General features: G+C 37.7%; 5 protein-coding genes across 5 annotated transcripts; all 5 read left to right on the forward strand.

The window, feature by feature from the left end:
• Nucleotides 1-511: 511 nt before the first annotated feature.
• Nucleotides 512-1771, forward strand: LOC9326240 (B3 domain-containing protein At1g16640). Its single transcript, XM_002890132.2, has 2 exons — nt 512-648; nt 1195-1771. Exons 1-2 carry the CDS (start codon nt 583-585, stop codon nt 1528-1530), a joined length of 402 nt encoding a protein of 133 aa, XP_002890178.1. The 5' UTR covers nt 512-582; the 3' UTR covers nt 1531-1771.
• Nucleotides 1772-1791: 20 nt separating this feature from the next.
• On the forward strand, nt 1792-5228 carry LOC9326241 (methyltransferase-like protein 25). Its single transcript, XM_002890133.2, has 12 exons — nt 1792-2005; nt 2088-2183; nt 2316-2399; nt 2593-2667; nt 2943-3023; nt 3230-3369; nt 3531-3764; nt 3904-4078; nt 4188-4271; nt 4403-4532; nt 4610-4767; nt 4868-5228. Exons 1-12 carry the CDS (start codon nt 1883-1885, stop codon nt 5048-5050), a joined length of 1563 nt encoding a protein of 520 aa, XP_002890179.1. The 5' UTR covers nt 1792-1882; the 3' UTR covers nt 5051-5228.
• Nucleotides 5229-6173: 945 nt separating this feature from the next.
• On the forward strand, nt 6174-8609 carry LOC9326242 (putative serine/threonine-protein kinase). The gene is made up of 7 exons (XM_021012122.1): nt 6174-6403; nt 6603-6682; nt 6804-6919; nt 7009-7219; nt 7304-7547; nt 7638-7788; nt 7923-8609. Exons 2-7 carry the CDS (start codon nt 6625-6627, stop codon nt 8316-8318), a joined length of 1176 nt encoding a protein of 391 aa, XP_020867781.1. The 5' UTR covers nt 6174-6403; nt 6603-6624; the 3' UTR covers nt 8319-8609.
• Nucleotides 8610-8785: 176 nt separating this feature from the next.
• Nucleotides 8786-12661, forward strand: LOC110224813. Its single transcript, XM_021012119.1, has 9 exons — nt 8786-9944; nt 10260-10389; nt 10499-10995; nt 11078-11158; nt 11261-11359; nt 11450-11563; nt 11665-11748; nt 11824-11895; nt 12077-12661. Exons 1-9 carry the CDS (start codon nt 9624-9626, stop codon nt 12335-12337), a joined length of 1659 nt encoding a protein of 552 aa, XP_020867778.1. The 5' UTR covers nt 8786-9623; the 3' UTR covers nt 12338-12661.
• Nucleotides 12662-12765: 104 nt separating this feature from the next.
• On the forward strand, nt 12766-16491 carry LOC9326243 (enhancer of polycomb-like protein 1). The gene is made up of 13 exons (XM_021012120.1): nt 12766-13035; nt 13159-13429; nt 13523-13655; nt 13732-13834; nt 14251-14374; nt 14684-14755; nt 14907-14945; nt 15041-15121; nt 15229-15276; nt 15370-15420; nt 15537-15605; nt 15709-15945; nt 16057-16491. Exons 2-13 carry the CDS (start codon nt 13271-13273, stop codon nt 16264-16266), a joined length of 1326 nt encoding a protein of 441 aa, XP_020867779.1. The 5' UTR covers nt 12766-13035; nt 13159-13270; the 3' UTR covers nt 16267-16491.
• Nucleotides 16492-16498: the final 7 nt, after the last annotated feature.

Here is a 16498-nt window from a genome sequence, read left to right on the forward strand (position 1 = left end):
AGGATAAAAGGGAGAGCGAGATTCAGATGGTAGTGCATGATGGTAAGATCATCAATGATGGTCAGAGTTGGATTGTTCTATGGAAATCATCTTTCATCATCATTATCATCGCCCTCTCCTCTTTTTCGATACTTTTTTTTTGAAGAAAAACAAAATAGAGCATAAAAAAATAAATCGACATTGAATCTATAAGAAAAATAACACGATAATCGAGAAGATAGACAAAAAAAAACTTGTCAAAATTTCCCTAGAAAAAGAATGGAGCTTTGCAAAAATTTTAACATAGAAATTTCTAGAGCCGACTTTCGAAGAATTCTGCTGTCGTACATCGAAAGATTTGAGGTCTTAAATAGTGGAGAGAACTCTAGGGTTTCGAGTTTCTCTTCTAGCTCGAGAGGCTTTGAATCAGCTCGTTATTGGGCTATTGGGCTCTATCATTTGGCCCAATAGTAATAAGAAGAGTTCAATATTGGTTTTGTACTTCCTTTATCCCACACGCACTCTCTTTCATTTCTTTTTTTTTTTTTGTTTTTTTTACTTTGGATTTTGATTTTAGCTACATTTGCTCTCACTCTCTTTTCCATGGCTGACACTGGTGAGGTTCGATTTTTTAAGCCTTTCATCTCACAAAAGTCATCTAAATCATTGGTGAGAATGTCTCTATCTTTCCTCTTTTGATTTTCTTATTTCAACAAGTTCAAATATGTGTTTTAGTTTTCTCATTTGGAGACTTATGGTTTTAGGGTAAACTGCTTTAGTTAAATATCTCCATGGAGCTAAGAACTTATTAGGTCCTTTGATTGTTAGCTTCAAATTAGCAAAAACCAGTAAGCTCTCATTTGCTTGTTGTGTATCAGATCCACTTTTTTTTGCTTATTAATGGGTTTTGCTCTGTTTCGGTAAAAGATGTAACTTTCTTAATTGAATCACTCAACTAAATCTTCTTGAATCTTGGGCTCGTTGTTAAAGATATATGCATCTGGTAGATTTGATCAAAGTAGCTAAAGCCCTTAGATTCCAAAAGTTATAGACCTTACTGAAACTTGCTAGGATTTAGAATGAAATTATGTGTGTTGTTCTTTCTAGCTGCTGAAACCAAACATTTATTTGGGACTGAAAAATAGCAAGACTCTAAGAGTCCCTTGTTTCTCTAGGTTGCTGCAATTGTCTCCTGAGAGTTGTTTTGTTTTTTAGGCAATTCCCTTGGGATTCGAGGAACACTTCCCTGCTCCATTGCCAATAACGGTGGACCTCCTAGACTACAATGGGAGATCTTGGACGGTTAGAGTGAAGAAAAGAGGAGAGAACGTGTTTCTTACACTTGGTTGGGAGAATTTTGTAAAAGATAACAATCTCGAAGATGGCAAGCATTTGAACTTCATCTATGACCGCCAGAGGACCTTTTATGTTATCATATTTGGTCATAACATGTGTAGCGAATTTAGAAGCTTCCCTCAAGTCGTGGTAGAGGTTGACGACTATAAAAACGGTGAAGAAGTAGACGAAGAAGAACAAGAAAATAATCAGTAACTAAAAATTGGGTCTACTCATCCATGGAGGGAGAAGCAACAATGGTTGCTTTAAGTGAAAGTAGAAGTCAGTTTTTATATTGGATTAATGTAACCAGATGTTTATTTTAAATATCATGAATTGGTGAGTGAAGTAGAGTGTTAACAAGAGAGAACGAGAGAAAGCCTCTTGAAGACTCGGTCACGTGACAAGAGGGGTGTATTTGTTACAGAATAAATAATTGTTGGCTAAATTGAATAAATTTAAAAGTTACGAGGTACTTTTACAAAACATTTTGACGGTTAAGCAAGTGTTTGGTCGGCGTTTGGCGGCGGAAACTAGAATCGTTGCTGCTACTCAAGTCATCGGGAAAATGAAGAGCAATAAGTATTCTTGCAACACAAGAGCCGAAACCCTAGAATGGATCATCGCCATTATCGATTTCCTTAAACCTTTTTCTTTCCTAATCAATGCTCATGTTGTCAATTTCTTCAAGGTATGGTCGATAATCGGAAACAATCTGAAATTCAGCTTCCAGTTGGGTTATGAGTTGATTTGATGGTTTTTTTTTCTCTCAGGATAAGCAATGGGAAGCTGTTGATGAGGTATGGATGAGTTGCTTAAAGGATGAGAAGCCGGAAAATATTCTTCTTATTCCCTCCGGGGTTGTCCAGGTAAAGTTCTGGTCTTGTCTTCATGATTGAGAAATTTGATAAAAGAGTTTTCTCTATGTTTGAGGAGGAGATAATTGATAATAGTAGTGATATGCGTCTGTATAATTTTGTGTTATTGGATTTGATTATTAGGATCACTGGCCTGCTTCACTCAAGGAATTTGTTCACACGTTGAGGTCTCTATCATTTCCTAGAGAGCAAGCGGATTTACATGCGGTATCGTATTCTCTCTGCTCTACATTTTACATTCTTTTAGTTGTAAATGCGGTAGGGGTTTCTCCATGTTAACTTCCTCTGCGAGTGTATGAATAGTCGAATGTGTCTATACCTGTTTGTGCTGCTGTATCAGGATGGTGTTTTAGATTCTCGTTAGACTTAATAAAGCTTAATCATTTTCTACTTTTGGCAGATACTCGCAGATGTGGATTTGGTACCGCTTAGCACCGTTCTTTCACAGGGCATGAATCTTAAGAAAAAACATGAGGTACATTGTTATCTTCATTATCCCGAGTTGCAATTCATATCTTTCAATGATGTCTACTTTTGGTATGGACCTTCAGTTGTATGCATCTGGTGACTAATCCCAATGGAAGAAACTTAAATTGAAAAGAGAGTATGAATTTTTTGTAGCTGTTCAAGTCTTATTACCATAAAAATCTGGCAAAGTCATTTGCCACTTCACTGTATTTGTTAAATGTACCTTTTACTGGACACTTCCTTTGAATGGGTCTGTAAGTCACTTATTAAGGTATCATGCAGGTTGAAGTTCTTTCCTCTGTTGTTAGCTCAGTTGTTAAGAGTGTTGGAGCTCCTACTGTCGTTGATGTCGGTGCTGGACAGGTTTTTCCAATCCCTTTCTCTTGTTTAACTATCAATCTTAATTGCATGGTTCCATTTCTCGTCTGCATTGCAAAATTCTCTTTCTGGTAATTTATGGAATGTTTCAACTGACGATTTTTGCTTTCATATCAGAGTTTTAGTAACTTTGTAGTATATAGTTTTCCTTAAGTGTGTTAAATAACATCATTGGCAAATGTTTTGGTCAGGGTTATCTAGCGCAGGTTCTTTCTTTCCAATATAAGCACTCAGTGGTTGCAATTGATTCTTCCTCTCATCATGGAACGGTAACAGATGCACGTGCAGCACGTATCAGAAAGCATTTTGCAGCACAGATGCGTAAATCTGGGTAAGGGGCTAACACATTATAAGTTTATTTAAAACTTTTACAAAGTATCAGATGTCTCTTTCCATTTTTAGCTTGAAGAGTCGCTCATTCTTCTCCTGTTTCTTCGTACACAGTTCTGGTACTTTATACTTGTTGATGCTACTTAACCTCTTCTCTGTTAGTTCAGGAAACAAGTGCCCAGATGTTCCAATGACGATTACATGCCGTGTATTATCCTCAGAGATGTTGAAAGCCTTGACCAATGTTCCTCTGGAGAAAAGTGACACGGATTTTAATGGAAGTGCATTGAATGAAGGTCAAAGCAGATCACAATCAGCAAGTGATGCAAACAGATTGTGTTCACTTGTTCTTGCTGGCCTTCATGCATGTGGGGATCTATCTGTTACAATGCTAAGGTTAGTTTGAATGCTTGCTGCAATTGTTTCATTCGCGATTTCTGTTATCATTCTGAACACATTATTAGTTATTTAGTTTGGTCCTGATTGCTATGTTAGACCGTGAAAGCTGAACCAATATGCAACTTGATTTCGTCAGGACTTTTATGGAGTGCGAAGAAGTTAAAGCAGTAGTGAGCGTTGGCTGCTGTTACAACTTATTGTCTGAAAAAAGTAGTGACGATTCTTGTTCCAAATGTGGCTATCCGATGAGCGCTGGTCTCAAATCCTTGGGATTTTCTCTTGGCAAAAATGCCCGGGATTTAGCTTGTCAGGTATAGTCCACTATTGTATATTTTTGGATGTTGCAACATTGTTGTTTTGAATCATGTTGTTTATTATCTGTAATCTATTTGTGTGAAGAAGTTACATGTGTTTTCTTAGAGTGCTGAGAGATGGAGCGGCTTAGGAGAAGATGCTGGTCTGCAGAATTTCCAGTTGCATTCTTTTCGTGCTGCTTTCCAAATGGTAATATGGGTTATGTGGGTCAACAGACTTTTTCTTTGTTTCTCCCAAGATCTGTGACTAGTTGTTAATAGAATCTGAACTTATTTATAGTGATTGTCTCAAACAAGTAAAAAACTAATTACTCTTTGAAGGTTCTGTCAAAACACTATCCAGAGGTTTTGGTGACAAGTCCATCCATTGGGCGCCAAGGGAAGGCATTCCGTCGTCAACAGCAACGAAAATCCCTTGAAACTCCAGCAGCAGTAGATACAACTAGGAAAGGTCAGGAGTTTGATGGAATAAATTCAATAATAAGTGAGAGGAAAGAGCACTTTGCTTATATCTATAGTTCACTGCAGACACTGATGACAAGAAACCCATGAGGCAGACAAGCTCGAATTCCGATATGTGTTCTTCTTTCGAGAAGTTTTGCCTGTCAGCATTTTCCCGCTTGAATCTAGAACATCCTCTAGATCTCGACCTGAATGCCACATGGAAGGAAGCTGATGCATTTACTGTAAGCTATTCCTCAACTCTCTCTCTTTCTCTTCCGTCTTGGATTCTCATAAACTAATGGATGTTTGTCTTTGGTGTTGTCAAACTCAAAAAAACTGTAGGAACTGATAGGGCCTTACTGGTCTATTCGAGCTGCATTAGGAGCGGTGCTTGAGACATTGATCTTGCTTGATAGACTTATGTTTCTCCAAGAACAAGGAGACTCCATAAAAGTGGTTATGCTTCCCATCTTTGATCCTACCATCTCACCTAGGAATGTCGCCATTATTGCTAAAAGACTTTAACCCTAAAGCTTAAAACCTCTATTTTGATCCTTTTAAAAACTTTGGTAATGTGTGAAATGCAATCTGTTGGAGTTGACTTTGAAGTTGTATGCATATTGGTTTCATTTATCAAACTACATTGAGCAGTGAAGAGAACTCATCCAGAGAGTGGTTAAGATTAAGCTCTCTGCTTTTACCGGTACCTATTTTTCGCAGTGTGAACGGAGTCCCATTTTTTCCTTGTCGTTCGTGACGAACAAGTACAACAACAAAATGTGATAAGGTTTCCTTTGACCGAAATTGCTATTTTTATCATTGTTTATGGATTTCACAATCTAACGCTATAGTTTATTTATTATTTAAAGGGATCATTGAAATTTCACATATGTTTAATAAGCGATTCCGTTTTGTTTTTGTTAAACACGCTTTCACATTATAACGTGTTAAAAATAAACCTTAACTCATCGTCATCGTTAAAGGGTAAAATCAAGTAGGTTTCATGATATGCAATATTTCGGGGTTAAATGTGGATGGATGTTGCTACAACATTAGTAATCACTAGTATCCAAATCATTGACAGTAAATTTTCATAATTATCTTATAATAACTTATATTTCTTAAAAAAAGTCGTAAGACTATAGTGTTTGTAGTTCGAATATTTCACTATTTTGTAATTATTTTGTTCACTTGGCATATTAATTGCGTTGAATTTTGTGAGGAATCTATCTATATGGGTAAAATATTGAAATAATAGTAGAAAAGAAAATCATATTGGATTATTTTGACAAAAGATGCTAGAATTTGTTTTTTGACAATACATTTTGAAAAACATCGATTTTCAATATTATAATTAAGTAGGCAAATCATTGGTTCACCTTTATTGAAAGCTAAAAAATTATTCCCATAAAGAGGAGGAATTATGCCCATGACTAAAGAAGCATAAAGTTAATAATACGAAATAGTCAATAATTAAAAGTCGAATCTCATAATTAAAACGCGAGGAAAATAAATAAAAAGAAAGTGAAAAAAGGAGATGGGTTAATAGATTTGGTCGTCGTCGCAACGTATTAAAATGATGACGTCTGATTACGATTGACCCATTGACTTTTTACCCGCCACCATAAGAAGACCGTCTTCCTCCCTTATTCATTCGTCTCAGTCTTCCATTTCAACAAATCCGTAATCTGATCTCACACACGGCAAGCCACAGATATATAGAGAGAGAGAGAGATAGCGACTCTGATCGCGTAAAGCCACTTGCTTTTTATACCAACTCTACCCAAGTCGCAAGTTTTTAACCTGCGATTTCTGAATCTTTTTCTCTCTCTCTCGATTCTAGCTTCATCGCTGTTCCAAATTTAGGAGTTTTCTGAGGTGGGTTTTCTCTTTTTTTTTTTGCTTTCTCGGTGATTTTTCTTTTGGCTGCGTCTATTCTAGGTTTTGTTCTGAATCTTGACAAAACCCAAATTCCAAGTTCACAGCTTTTTTTATTGAGGAATTGAAATGGATCTGTGGCTGTTTTACTAGTTACAAGTCTAATCTCTGAATTGCTTCTGTTTAATGGCATAAACAGGTCACAGGTCTGTCTTACATTGATGGGTTGCTCCTGGTTCTCATGTCACAGGAGAGGAAAAGCTACAGAAGTTGATGAAGGTACTGATACATTATCTAATTTTCTTAAAATAGAAGGATAACTAATTTGAGTTTGGAATGTTAATTCTGTATAGTCATGTTGCTGGTTTTCTCTAATTTAAGTGTGTAATTATGCAAACAGAAATCGCAGCGATAGACAATGTAAAGATATACAAATATAGAGAGATACGTCAGGCCACTGATGATTTCAGTGCTGAAAATAAAATTGGAGAAGGAGGGTTTGGTTCTGTGTACAAGGTAAATGAGACAACTCGGTTGCTTAATCTTCTTTTTCACATTTTCTCTTCATCTTTTTTAATCTTTGGGAAACAAATTTCGATGCCTAGGGCTGTCTTAAAGATGGAAAGCTCGCGGCTATCAAAGTCCTCTCGGCTGAGTCAAGACAAGGTGTAAAAGAATTCTTGACTGAGATCAATGTGATATCAGAAATACAGCATGAGAATTTGGTTAAGTTGTATGGATGCTGCGTGGAGGGGAATCACAGGATTCTTGTTTACAATTTCCTTGAGAACAATAGTCTTGATAAGACCCTGCTAGGTGATTCTCTTAGTTTCTTACTCTGTAAGTGTCAGCTTCTCTGGCTCTGTAATGTTATTTCCTAACTGAATGAAAGTTTTTCAGCTGGGGGCTACACTCGGAGTGGGATACAGTTTGATTGGAGTAGTCGGGCCAATATTTGTGTTGGGGTTGCTAAAGGTCTTGCCTTTCTTCATGAAGAAGTACGGCCACACATAATCCATAGAGATATCAAAGCAAGCAACATTCTACTCGACAAATATTTATCCCCCAAGATCTCTGATTTTGGACTCGCTAGGCTTATGCCACCTAACATGACTCATGTCAGCACTCGTGTCGCTGGTACAATGTGAGTTCCATATATTTCTTTTCCCCTTTTTTCTTATTTCCCACTGGAAATTGCAGGTCTTAATATGTGTTCACATCTGTTTTTGGGCAGTGGTTATTTAGCACCAGAGTATGCTGTTAGGGGACAGTTGACGCGGAAAGCGGATATATACAGCTTTGGAGTCCTTCTGATGGAGATAGTCAGTGGAAGAAGTAACAAAAATACCCGATTACCCACGGAATATCAATATCTTCTGGAAAGGGTATGTCTTGCTACTCATCAGAATTGGTCATTCTTGCATTTACCGTATGTTTAGCCCGACTAATCTGCATGATCAATCTTACCCGCCTTTAAGCTCTTGTTTTGGAAAGATAACCTCTCTTTACATTTCAACAGGCTTGGGAACTTTATGAGCGGAATGAGCTTGTGGATCTTGTTGATTCAGGTTTAAATGGAGTCTTTGATGCAGAGGAAGCTTGTCGGTACCTAAAAATCGGTCTTTTGTGCACACAAGACAGTCCTAAGCTAAGACCAAGTATGTCCACAGTGGTGAGGTTGCTAACAGGGGAAAAGGATATAGACTACAGGAAAATAAGCAGACCGGGCTTGATTTCTGATTTCATGGATATGAAAGTGAGAGGACCTGTGGCAACAAAGTCAGAGCAAGTGAACAGACAAAACTACACAAACCCTTCTTCTTCGTCTAATGCCTCATCTAGAGATCACTCAAATGCTTACTCATCAGGAGCTTCATCAGCCAATGCTGGTAATACATTCAGCAGTACCATTTAGAAAGACAAAAAAGTTATCCATTTAAAAAAAATTTGTTTTTTGTTTTCTGTTTTTGAGATGTAAATGGGAAAAAGTGTTTGATGTTTTCTTTTTCTTCTTCTTTGGTTTCAAACAGAGGTTTTTCTGTTAGATTTTTGAATTGATAGTGTCTGCAGAAAAGGCGGTCTCTGCCTTGCTGTTGTTCAAGTTGTCTTCAGTTGCAAACAGAGAGATTTGAGTGTATGTATGTAAATATATATATTTATAGATTGAAGTTGAATGTATATGATCCCATCAAGCAAGTTTGATGTAGCAGGTTTGTGATTTGAGTTTAGAATCTGTTTTTCTGTCTGAAAATCTCTGTGTTTAGCTCCAGTTTCCTTGAATAAGCTTAAACCGGGAGGTTAAACCAATCCCGGTCTAACGGTTTTAAGAAAGTCAGCGACCGCATGAGATCCGGTTCTGTTAGGCTGTCGGACCCAGAAAATTCCGGTAAATTAATAATTATGGGTCACTTAATCCAATTCGCTAAGAAGTAAAAGAACTAAAGGTTAAAATATTTTGAGTGTTGCCGTCGTCTCTAATCCCCGTCTCTATACGCCACCGTGTTCTCTCTTTCTCTCCTCCAAGAACTTTTTTGAATCTTTTAAAAGCTTCTCTCTTTTTTTTGTCATGAGCTCTTTTTGGGATTTCATGTTTCCCGAGCTTATCTTTACTGTAACCAATTTACTTTAACTAAAGCTCATTGCTTCTTCCTTTTTCTTCACTCTCTCTCTCTCTGCTATACATACCAAAGCGGTGAAATGCTTGTCGGTGCGGTGTGATGCTCTAACGAAGCTATTTTCTTTTCTGGGTCTGCGTTGTTCCGCTGGAAGATTCTGCGATTGATTAAGTTTCTCGGATCTGAATTTGAGGCTATGTTGTACTAGAACTGGATTGTTGTTGGGTAATTTAGGGTTTTGTGTTTACTGAAGCAGAAATTGGAAGATTCTGTTTGATTCGGATATTCTGAAGATTGCTTTTCTTTTTGTATGTTTCTTCTTTGCTGGGGAAACTTGTATGTGAAGGGATATGCGTTGAACGAATAAGCTTAAAGCCGGATTTGCAGTCTTTTATCTCCTTGCTTCTGCTAATCCCTTGTTGTATCATCTATCTCTTTCAGTTGAATAAGCTACGAAATTTTGAGTGTCTGATTGTCCAATCAACACAATGGCTGAGAAGCTAGTTTTCTCGAGATTCCAGGCTCTTCAATTCCGTTCTTCTTGCTGCTATCAATTTGCCTGAGCATTGGAGGAAGAATTTAGGGGTTGATTATTTTATCTAGTTATGGAGGATATAGGATTGGTTAAGCAAGGTTGGAAATGGTTGCAGTCTCAGAAACATTTGTGCTCGTGGGTTTGTGCTGCAACGCAATGTTTTGGGGAAAAGACAGAAGCTTTGGCAGAGCGTCACTGGCCACTAGTGTGCAGTGGATGTGGGAAGCTATTAGGGTTACTTAGTTTATCGTTTGTTTATTGGAAAGACTGCATTTTGAGGGGTTTCCAGTCCAGTGCTAAATTTGGTTCAGCTGCTTTGCTCCTCATAATGTGGAGTTGCTTCCTTAGCCTAACTTCAATATCTTGCTTGGTTTATGTACTCCTCGGTATGGTAAGGCCTCTAGACCCCTTTTTTAAAATTCTTGATTCTGCGTTTTAGATTTTTTTATTAGTGTAGATTTCTGGTTGTGGTGAGATTGACTGCCACGCAGATCTGATATTTGCCTTGGTTGTATGAGGAAAAACTAATATTGAAAACTATCTCGAAGATTTTTATCTTAGAAGTTATTTCCGACAAATGGTTTTGAGATTTTCGTTACAGTTTACATTTAACTTGGAAATTTGGTTGTTGTGTTTCACTTGTCAGGTGGTATTGAGTTATTCATAATTGCGTTGAGTCTCACCTATATTTGATTTACTATCGCAGGCAGCTGCTGGTGCTGTTGTCTTGTACTTAGGTCGCACTCCTGGGATTTTCATTGTAGGACTATTTGGAATTTTGATTTTGTGGATGTACGCTAATTTTTGGATCACCGGAACATTATTTATAGTTGGAGGTGAGTGTCAGTTTTCTTTCCAGAAAGTCTTATTTTTGTCTCTTTTCCATTTTGGTTAAAGCTAATGAAGCGTTCATCTAGTGTTAATGTCTGTTGTTGTTTGAATCAGGTTATTTGTTCTCTTTGAATCACGCGCGGGTGGTGGTTCTTATGGCGACGATGTACGCTATGTACTGTGTCAAAGCCAGACTTGGATGGCCTGGAGTTATTCTCTCGATGAATCTTGCATTCTTGTCCAACGATATATTTATTTGTCTTCTTCAATGGTGTGATACTGTTAGTGAAAAAACACAAGCGGAGGAGCCGACGAAACCTGAAACTGTAATAGAGGAACAGTTTCCAGGAGAGTTTGAGTATTCTTCTGTTCCTGTTGAAGAACCGGAGAAAAAGGTTCATGAAGATAAGTCGTCCACTAAGCCAGCATCACCGTCAACTGTTGTCAGTAACATGAAGGAGATTTCTAGTGTTAAGGTAGTCAAAATAGAAACAGATTCAGCTGATGAGATGAAAAGAATTCTTGATAGTTTGAATCACTACGAAGCATTGGGGCTCCCTCTGTTTAAAAAGATCGATGCTGCATTGCTAAAGAAAGAGTATAGAAAGAAGGTCTGTTTTCTTGGCTTGTTAGCTATCTCTCTGGTGAATTAAGTTGGTTCTAATTTTATGTGCTGTGTTTTCCCTTTTTTAGGCAATGCTGGTTCATCCAGATAAGAATATGGGAAGTCCTTTGGCAAGTGAATCATTCAAGAAACTTCAAAGTGCTTACGAGGTAATTGTTGAAAGATGGATTCATGCTTGGTAATATTCAGCTTGGATTTCACGATATTTATTTCTATTTTGAATATTGAGACATGGTAGGTTGAATTTGCAGGTTCTTGCCGATTCTGTTAAAAGAAGAGATTATGATGAGCTGTTAAAGAAGGAAGAATGTAGAACCAGGAGTGTCTGTCAGTCCGCGCATTCGCATCAGGTTAGTAGATTTGTGAGATTTTGAATGCGTCATGTGTTGTTCTATTGTTTTCTTATAAAAGTTGATGAATTTTTTTTCTGATTTCTCCAGAATAGTGCTGATTATCGATCAGAAGAGTCAAGGCGCATACACTGTACGAAATGCGGGAATTCACACATTTGGGTATGTACCAACAGGAGTAAGGCAAAGGCCAGATGGTGTCAGGTTAGCTAACTTACACTTCTCCTTACAGAGCATTTTGACTTCAAGTTCCTTCTCAGAACATCTAATTTGTTAAATGGTTATTGCTTCCATTAAAATTATAGGAGTGTGGTCAGTATCATCAAGCCAAAGATGGTGACGGATGGGTTGAACACAAAGGGACTCTGGTATTCGAGAAAGCACATAAGGTTTGGCTTTCAGTTCTTTTGTCCTACTTTTGTTTATTGGTAATGATGAATTAATCGTTTATATATGTCCTGTAGATTGAAATACCACGAGCTTTTGTTTGCGCGGAGGGCAAAGTCTTTGATGTCTCAGAATGGGCTATTTGTCAGGTTGGTATATTCTCATTCTATACCAGTAACCAATGCTATAACTATCTGTTTAGAATAAGCTAGACTAAGATGGCTCAAAAATCGAAAGGTTTCTTTGCACCAAGAGATTTAAGAATAACTTTAAAACTTTTGTGTTACTGCATGTGAACATGATGATATGTATACTTCATTTCCATTGAAGGGAATGGCGTGTAGACCAAACACACATAGGCCAAGTTTCCATGTAAACATGGTCGGTCTAGAAAAGGCAACACAGAGATCAAACTCGAGCAGGTTCCCGTGGGATCTTGATGTGGAGATGATGGACGAGGATGAGGAAGAGTTTGAATTATGGCTTCAACAAGCTCTAGCTTCCGGTCTCTTCTGTGAAACATCAAAACGCAGAAAAAGCTGGAGTCCTTTCAAGTTAACCAAGAAACAATCTCGAAGAACATCGACTTGACCCAAGAAGACATAAACAACAATGGCAAGATCAACAACAAGGACTTAATGGCTTGTTCTTTCTGAGAATGGAAACGGACGAAGATATGAACGAATAGCTTAAAAAGGAAACAAGCTTTAAGGTGCTAATGAAGAAGAAAGGGACCTGAGAGCTTGAAACCTTCTCTGTAAATAGAATCCGTAGATCTTGTGTACTGTGATGTTATGGTTTTTCTCTGAGAAACCCAAAACTATGTAATGTGAAAGCTACAAAGAAGACCGGTTAACGAGAAAGCTAAAGTGTTAGTTTATTACATCTAAAATTTCTGGAAAAACATTTTAGCTAGATCCATGTTCCAATCCAACCTCGCGGTAATGCTTGAAATTTGAAGTTTTATGTTTTGTTGCTGCAGTTTTTTCCTATATACTAAGTTATAACCGAAGCTTATTACCAAATATTTTCCCTACTCGGTTCAACTGTTTGTCTTGTCTGTTAATCGAGATTAGTGAATCTCGCTCGACCTATTTTACTTCCCCAATTGTCCAGACTCGAGTGAGATTTTCAATTCGCTTTACGACATTTATAAAGCTTCTATCTTCCTTAAGTTTCAACGTTTCTCGGAATCTGGGTAATCTCGAAAAAGAGAACTAAACCCCATTTTTTTGATTAGCCTGTACAATTCTTCCGGAAGAGAGAACAAACCCTAGAAAACTCGCCTTGTAAGTACATCACATCTCATTCGTTAATTTGCCCTATGTTACACTGAAATTGTTCACATTTACGAGTTTGGGGTTCTGGGATTTTGAAACTGTGCGGTTTCTGTTGTTTCTTTTCATTTGCAGACTCTACTTTCTTCCTGACTCATTGTAGCAATTAGACGAAAGCGTTTATGAGGTCTTCCTACTCAAATTGCTATATAGATATTGTTTAGTAGAGAGGAAGCAAGATTGTGAAATGAGTAGGCTATCTTTTCGACCCCGTCCATTGGACATACACAAGAAGCTTCCGATTTTAAAGTCTTTTAAAGACTTTGAAGATGAAGAGAATCCTTCTTCCATTACTAGAAATTCTCAGTTGCTGCGTATATCCGCCGTAGAGGTTGTTGACAATGAGGTGAACTTCTTTTTTTTTCTTTTCTCGGTGAATCGGTTTGGATGTGAAGTTCTAGAGTGATGATTAAAAAGTTTCTTGTATTCGCATTATCAGGTGCAGCCTCCAGTGCCTAGTAAGAAACTGGTTTCAGAAATACCAACACCTCAGTATCTTGTTGTTGATACATATGAAAGAGACTACTCTAGGACTTTTAATCAGCCTGCCTCGTATTTACGCGCTAGAGGAGGTAAACCTCTTTCCCTAAAATTCTCTTCCACATTGTTATCTTTTTTAACATGGGAGAATGAAAATTTGTTTTGCAGCTCGGGCTGAGCTTGGAGAATTTGTGGAGTATGATCTTGACAATGACGATGATGACTGGCTTTATGAGTATAATAAGGAGACAATGATTCTCTCACCTGAAATGTAAAGTTTCCTTCCTCTTATTTAGATTTTGTTAATTTTTTGTTTATAGATTACAAATTCCCATTTATCTTTTGTTTTCTGTTGCTTTGTGCCATATATAACATGCTTTCCATATGTAACCATCGAGATAGATTGGCTTATCCAGATTCCTATGAGTTTTGTTGTGTGGTGGATGGATCTATTAGCTCTAGAATCCAAATTATTATTCTCTCTTTTCTGGTGCCTTAAATTTTTTTTGGATATTAAAATGATTGGGTTTTGCCAATAGTTCAAAAACCATGTGATCAAGTGGAACCTGTAAGTAGAATTGGTCATATCTGATATTCCCCTAATATCGAATTGAGATAGTGCTCAACTTTTCTCTTGTTTCAAAACAAAACCTTCTGCCTGTCATTTTGCTAAATTACTTGATACAGGCTTGAGATCATTATATTTAAACTAGAGGTATTGGATCATAAGGCGCGGGAAAGAGCTGGAGTTATTACTCCTACCCTTGGTTTCCCAGTTCCAGTGCTTTTGCAGCTTGATGCTGCTAGTGAGGTATACACTTATTTTCTTTTGTTTTCTAATTTTGATATGTGGTTATGAATGGAACTCAAAAAGAGAAAAAAAAAAGATGATGGTTGATTGGCCAGTTCTCATCGTAGTGAATCATCTTTCAACGGGGACATTTTTCCGAAGGATGGCATTATAATTTTCCTCACTGCCTAAAACTGTAGCAGGAGCATAGATCTAGTATTAATGATTATATTGCCTCCTCTAGAGGAATGTGTTCTTCTAGAGTTATTACTCCGAGGCAGTGCAGTACATTTAAATTGTTCTTATTGTGTTATTTCCATTTTTTAACAGGCGTTGGCGTTGCAATCTTTGCCCATCAAATATGGAGTTTTCCGGGCTATATACAGATATTGGAAAAATAAGGTATGAGATAAACCATTGAGAGTTTTAGAATATAGTTGTTGTGTAGTTTGATGATAGTTGAGATTTTTTAATGAGAAGTTGTTGATGGCTCTTTGGGCATACGCTTATAACACTAACTAGTAATTAACTTAAGAGCTTTGTATCCTCTTAGCGTGAAAGATGGCAGAAGCCTATCTTGCGGCGTTTACAGGTATATCATCATTTGGACTGGTCTCAATCGTACTAATTGAAGAAATGAAATAATTCTGAAAAATTAGATAATCTTGATTTTTTTGTTTGGAACAGCCTCCACCACCGGTCAATGATACCAATCCGTACAATGTGTTTAGGCCACGGGAGAAAGCTCATAGACTACACACAAGAAGGGTAGGCTCTCTTGTTGTCTGTGGTTTATTAATTTCCTTATTTTACTACATGTGTGAGTATGAAAAATGCACCATAACTTACTAACAAGAGTTTAACTCTCATTTCAGATGCAGCGGAGAGAAAACAATGCACAGTCATTTGAAAAGCTTCGACAGGTAAGGGAAGGCCTGAATCTGTCAGCTTCTCATAGTCTTTCTTGGATTCTCAAACATATTCTTCTTTTCTGTTCTGGGATATGTTATTATTAGGTCAGGCGCAATCTTGACCAAGCAAAGACCATTCTAGAAGCTCTTATCAAGGTCACCTAAATGACATCTGGATTTTGTGATTTGAATGTGATTTTATTGATATATTAAGAGAAACCTGCATGCTCCGTAGGTATTAACTTGATTAAAAACATGTTTTAACTTTATAGAGAGAAGAGAAAAAGAGGGATTTCATGGCGAGTGAGGTTAGCCTTCAGAGAATCCAACTCAAATATAAGGTACTCATCTACAACCTGCATCCAGTGTCCTTTTGTAACCAGAAAGAGTTGTGCATTTCGACCTGCAACCTGATGTTTTGGGTGTTTTTGATATGTTTTGCAGAATGAAACCGAGCTCTTGGAAGATAGTTTGGCGCTGGCTGGGTTTCCACTCTCTACATCTTACAGATTTGGCTCAAGCGAAGATGAATTCATGGACTCCGATGACCCTACCACCACCCAAACATGTACAAGGCCTTCCTTTACCCCTCATCCTCGTTTCACCGACTCAACTCTCGCTCGAGCTCAAGCTGGGAGCATAAAGCAAGAGGCGAGAAGACTCGGATGGCTCCACAAACTGGTAATTCTTTAGATCCTCTGTATTGGAAACATTTGAGATTATTAGATAACTACATTCTGGTGACAAGAAAAAGGAGAATTACATTGACTGTTTTTTGTTGTTTCTGTGTAGAATCATAATGAGCCAGTTATGCTGTTCACGAAACCACTGGTCCCCGATAAAATGGCTGCTGCGGGAATCATCCCTCCATCAGATGCAAGAAGCGGAAGAGCTCGGCTTCAAGGACGAATTGGTAGAGGCGGGCGGATTGTATTTGATAGATGGAATCCTCTAAACCAAGCCCACATTAACTGTGGGAACACTTTCTACATAGCACCATAACATCTCTCTATAAAGCCTCAACTAATTTCTTCTTCTTTCTTGTAAAAAGTTTTCCCCGTTAGTTCCCTCACCAATGGTGGTGACATTTTGTGTATCTCCTCTAAATTTTGTGTATTCTTTGGTTTTCCCCGGTTACTTCAACAATTTCGGTTACCAGTAATCGGTTATTCTGTGAACTTTAGGTCCGGTTAGTGACCATTGGTCAGATATTAACTTTTTCAGCAATGGTCTG

This window comes from Arabidopsis lyrata (genome assembly GCF_000004255.2).
Source record: "Arabidopsis lyrata subsp. lyrata unplaced genomic scaffold ARALYscaffold_1, whole genome shotgun sequence".
NCBI classification, from domain to species: domain Eukaryota; kingdom Viridiplantae; phylum Streptophyta; class Magnoliopsida; order Brassicales; family Brassicaceae; genus Arabidopsis; species Arabidopsis lyrata.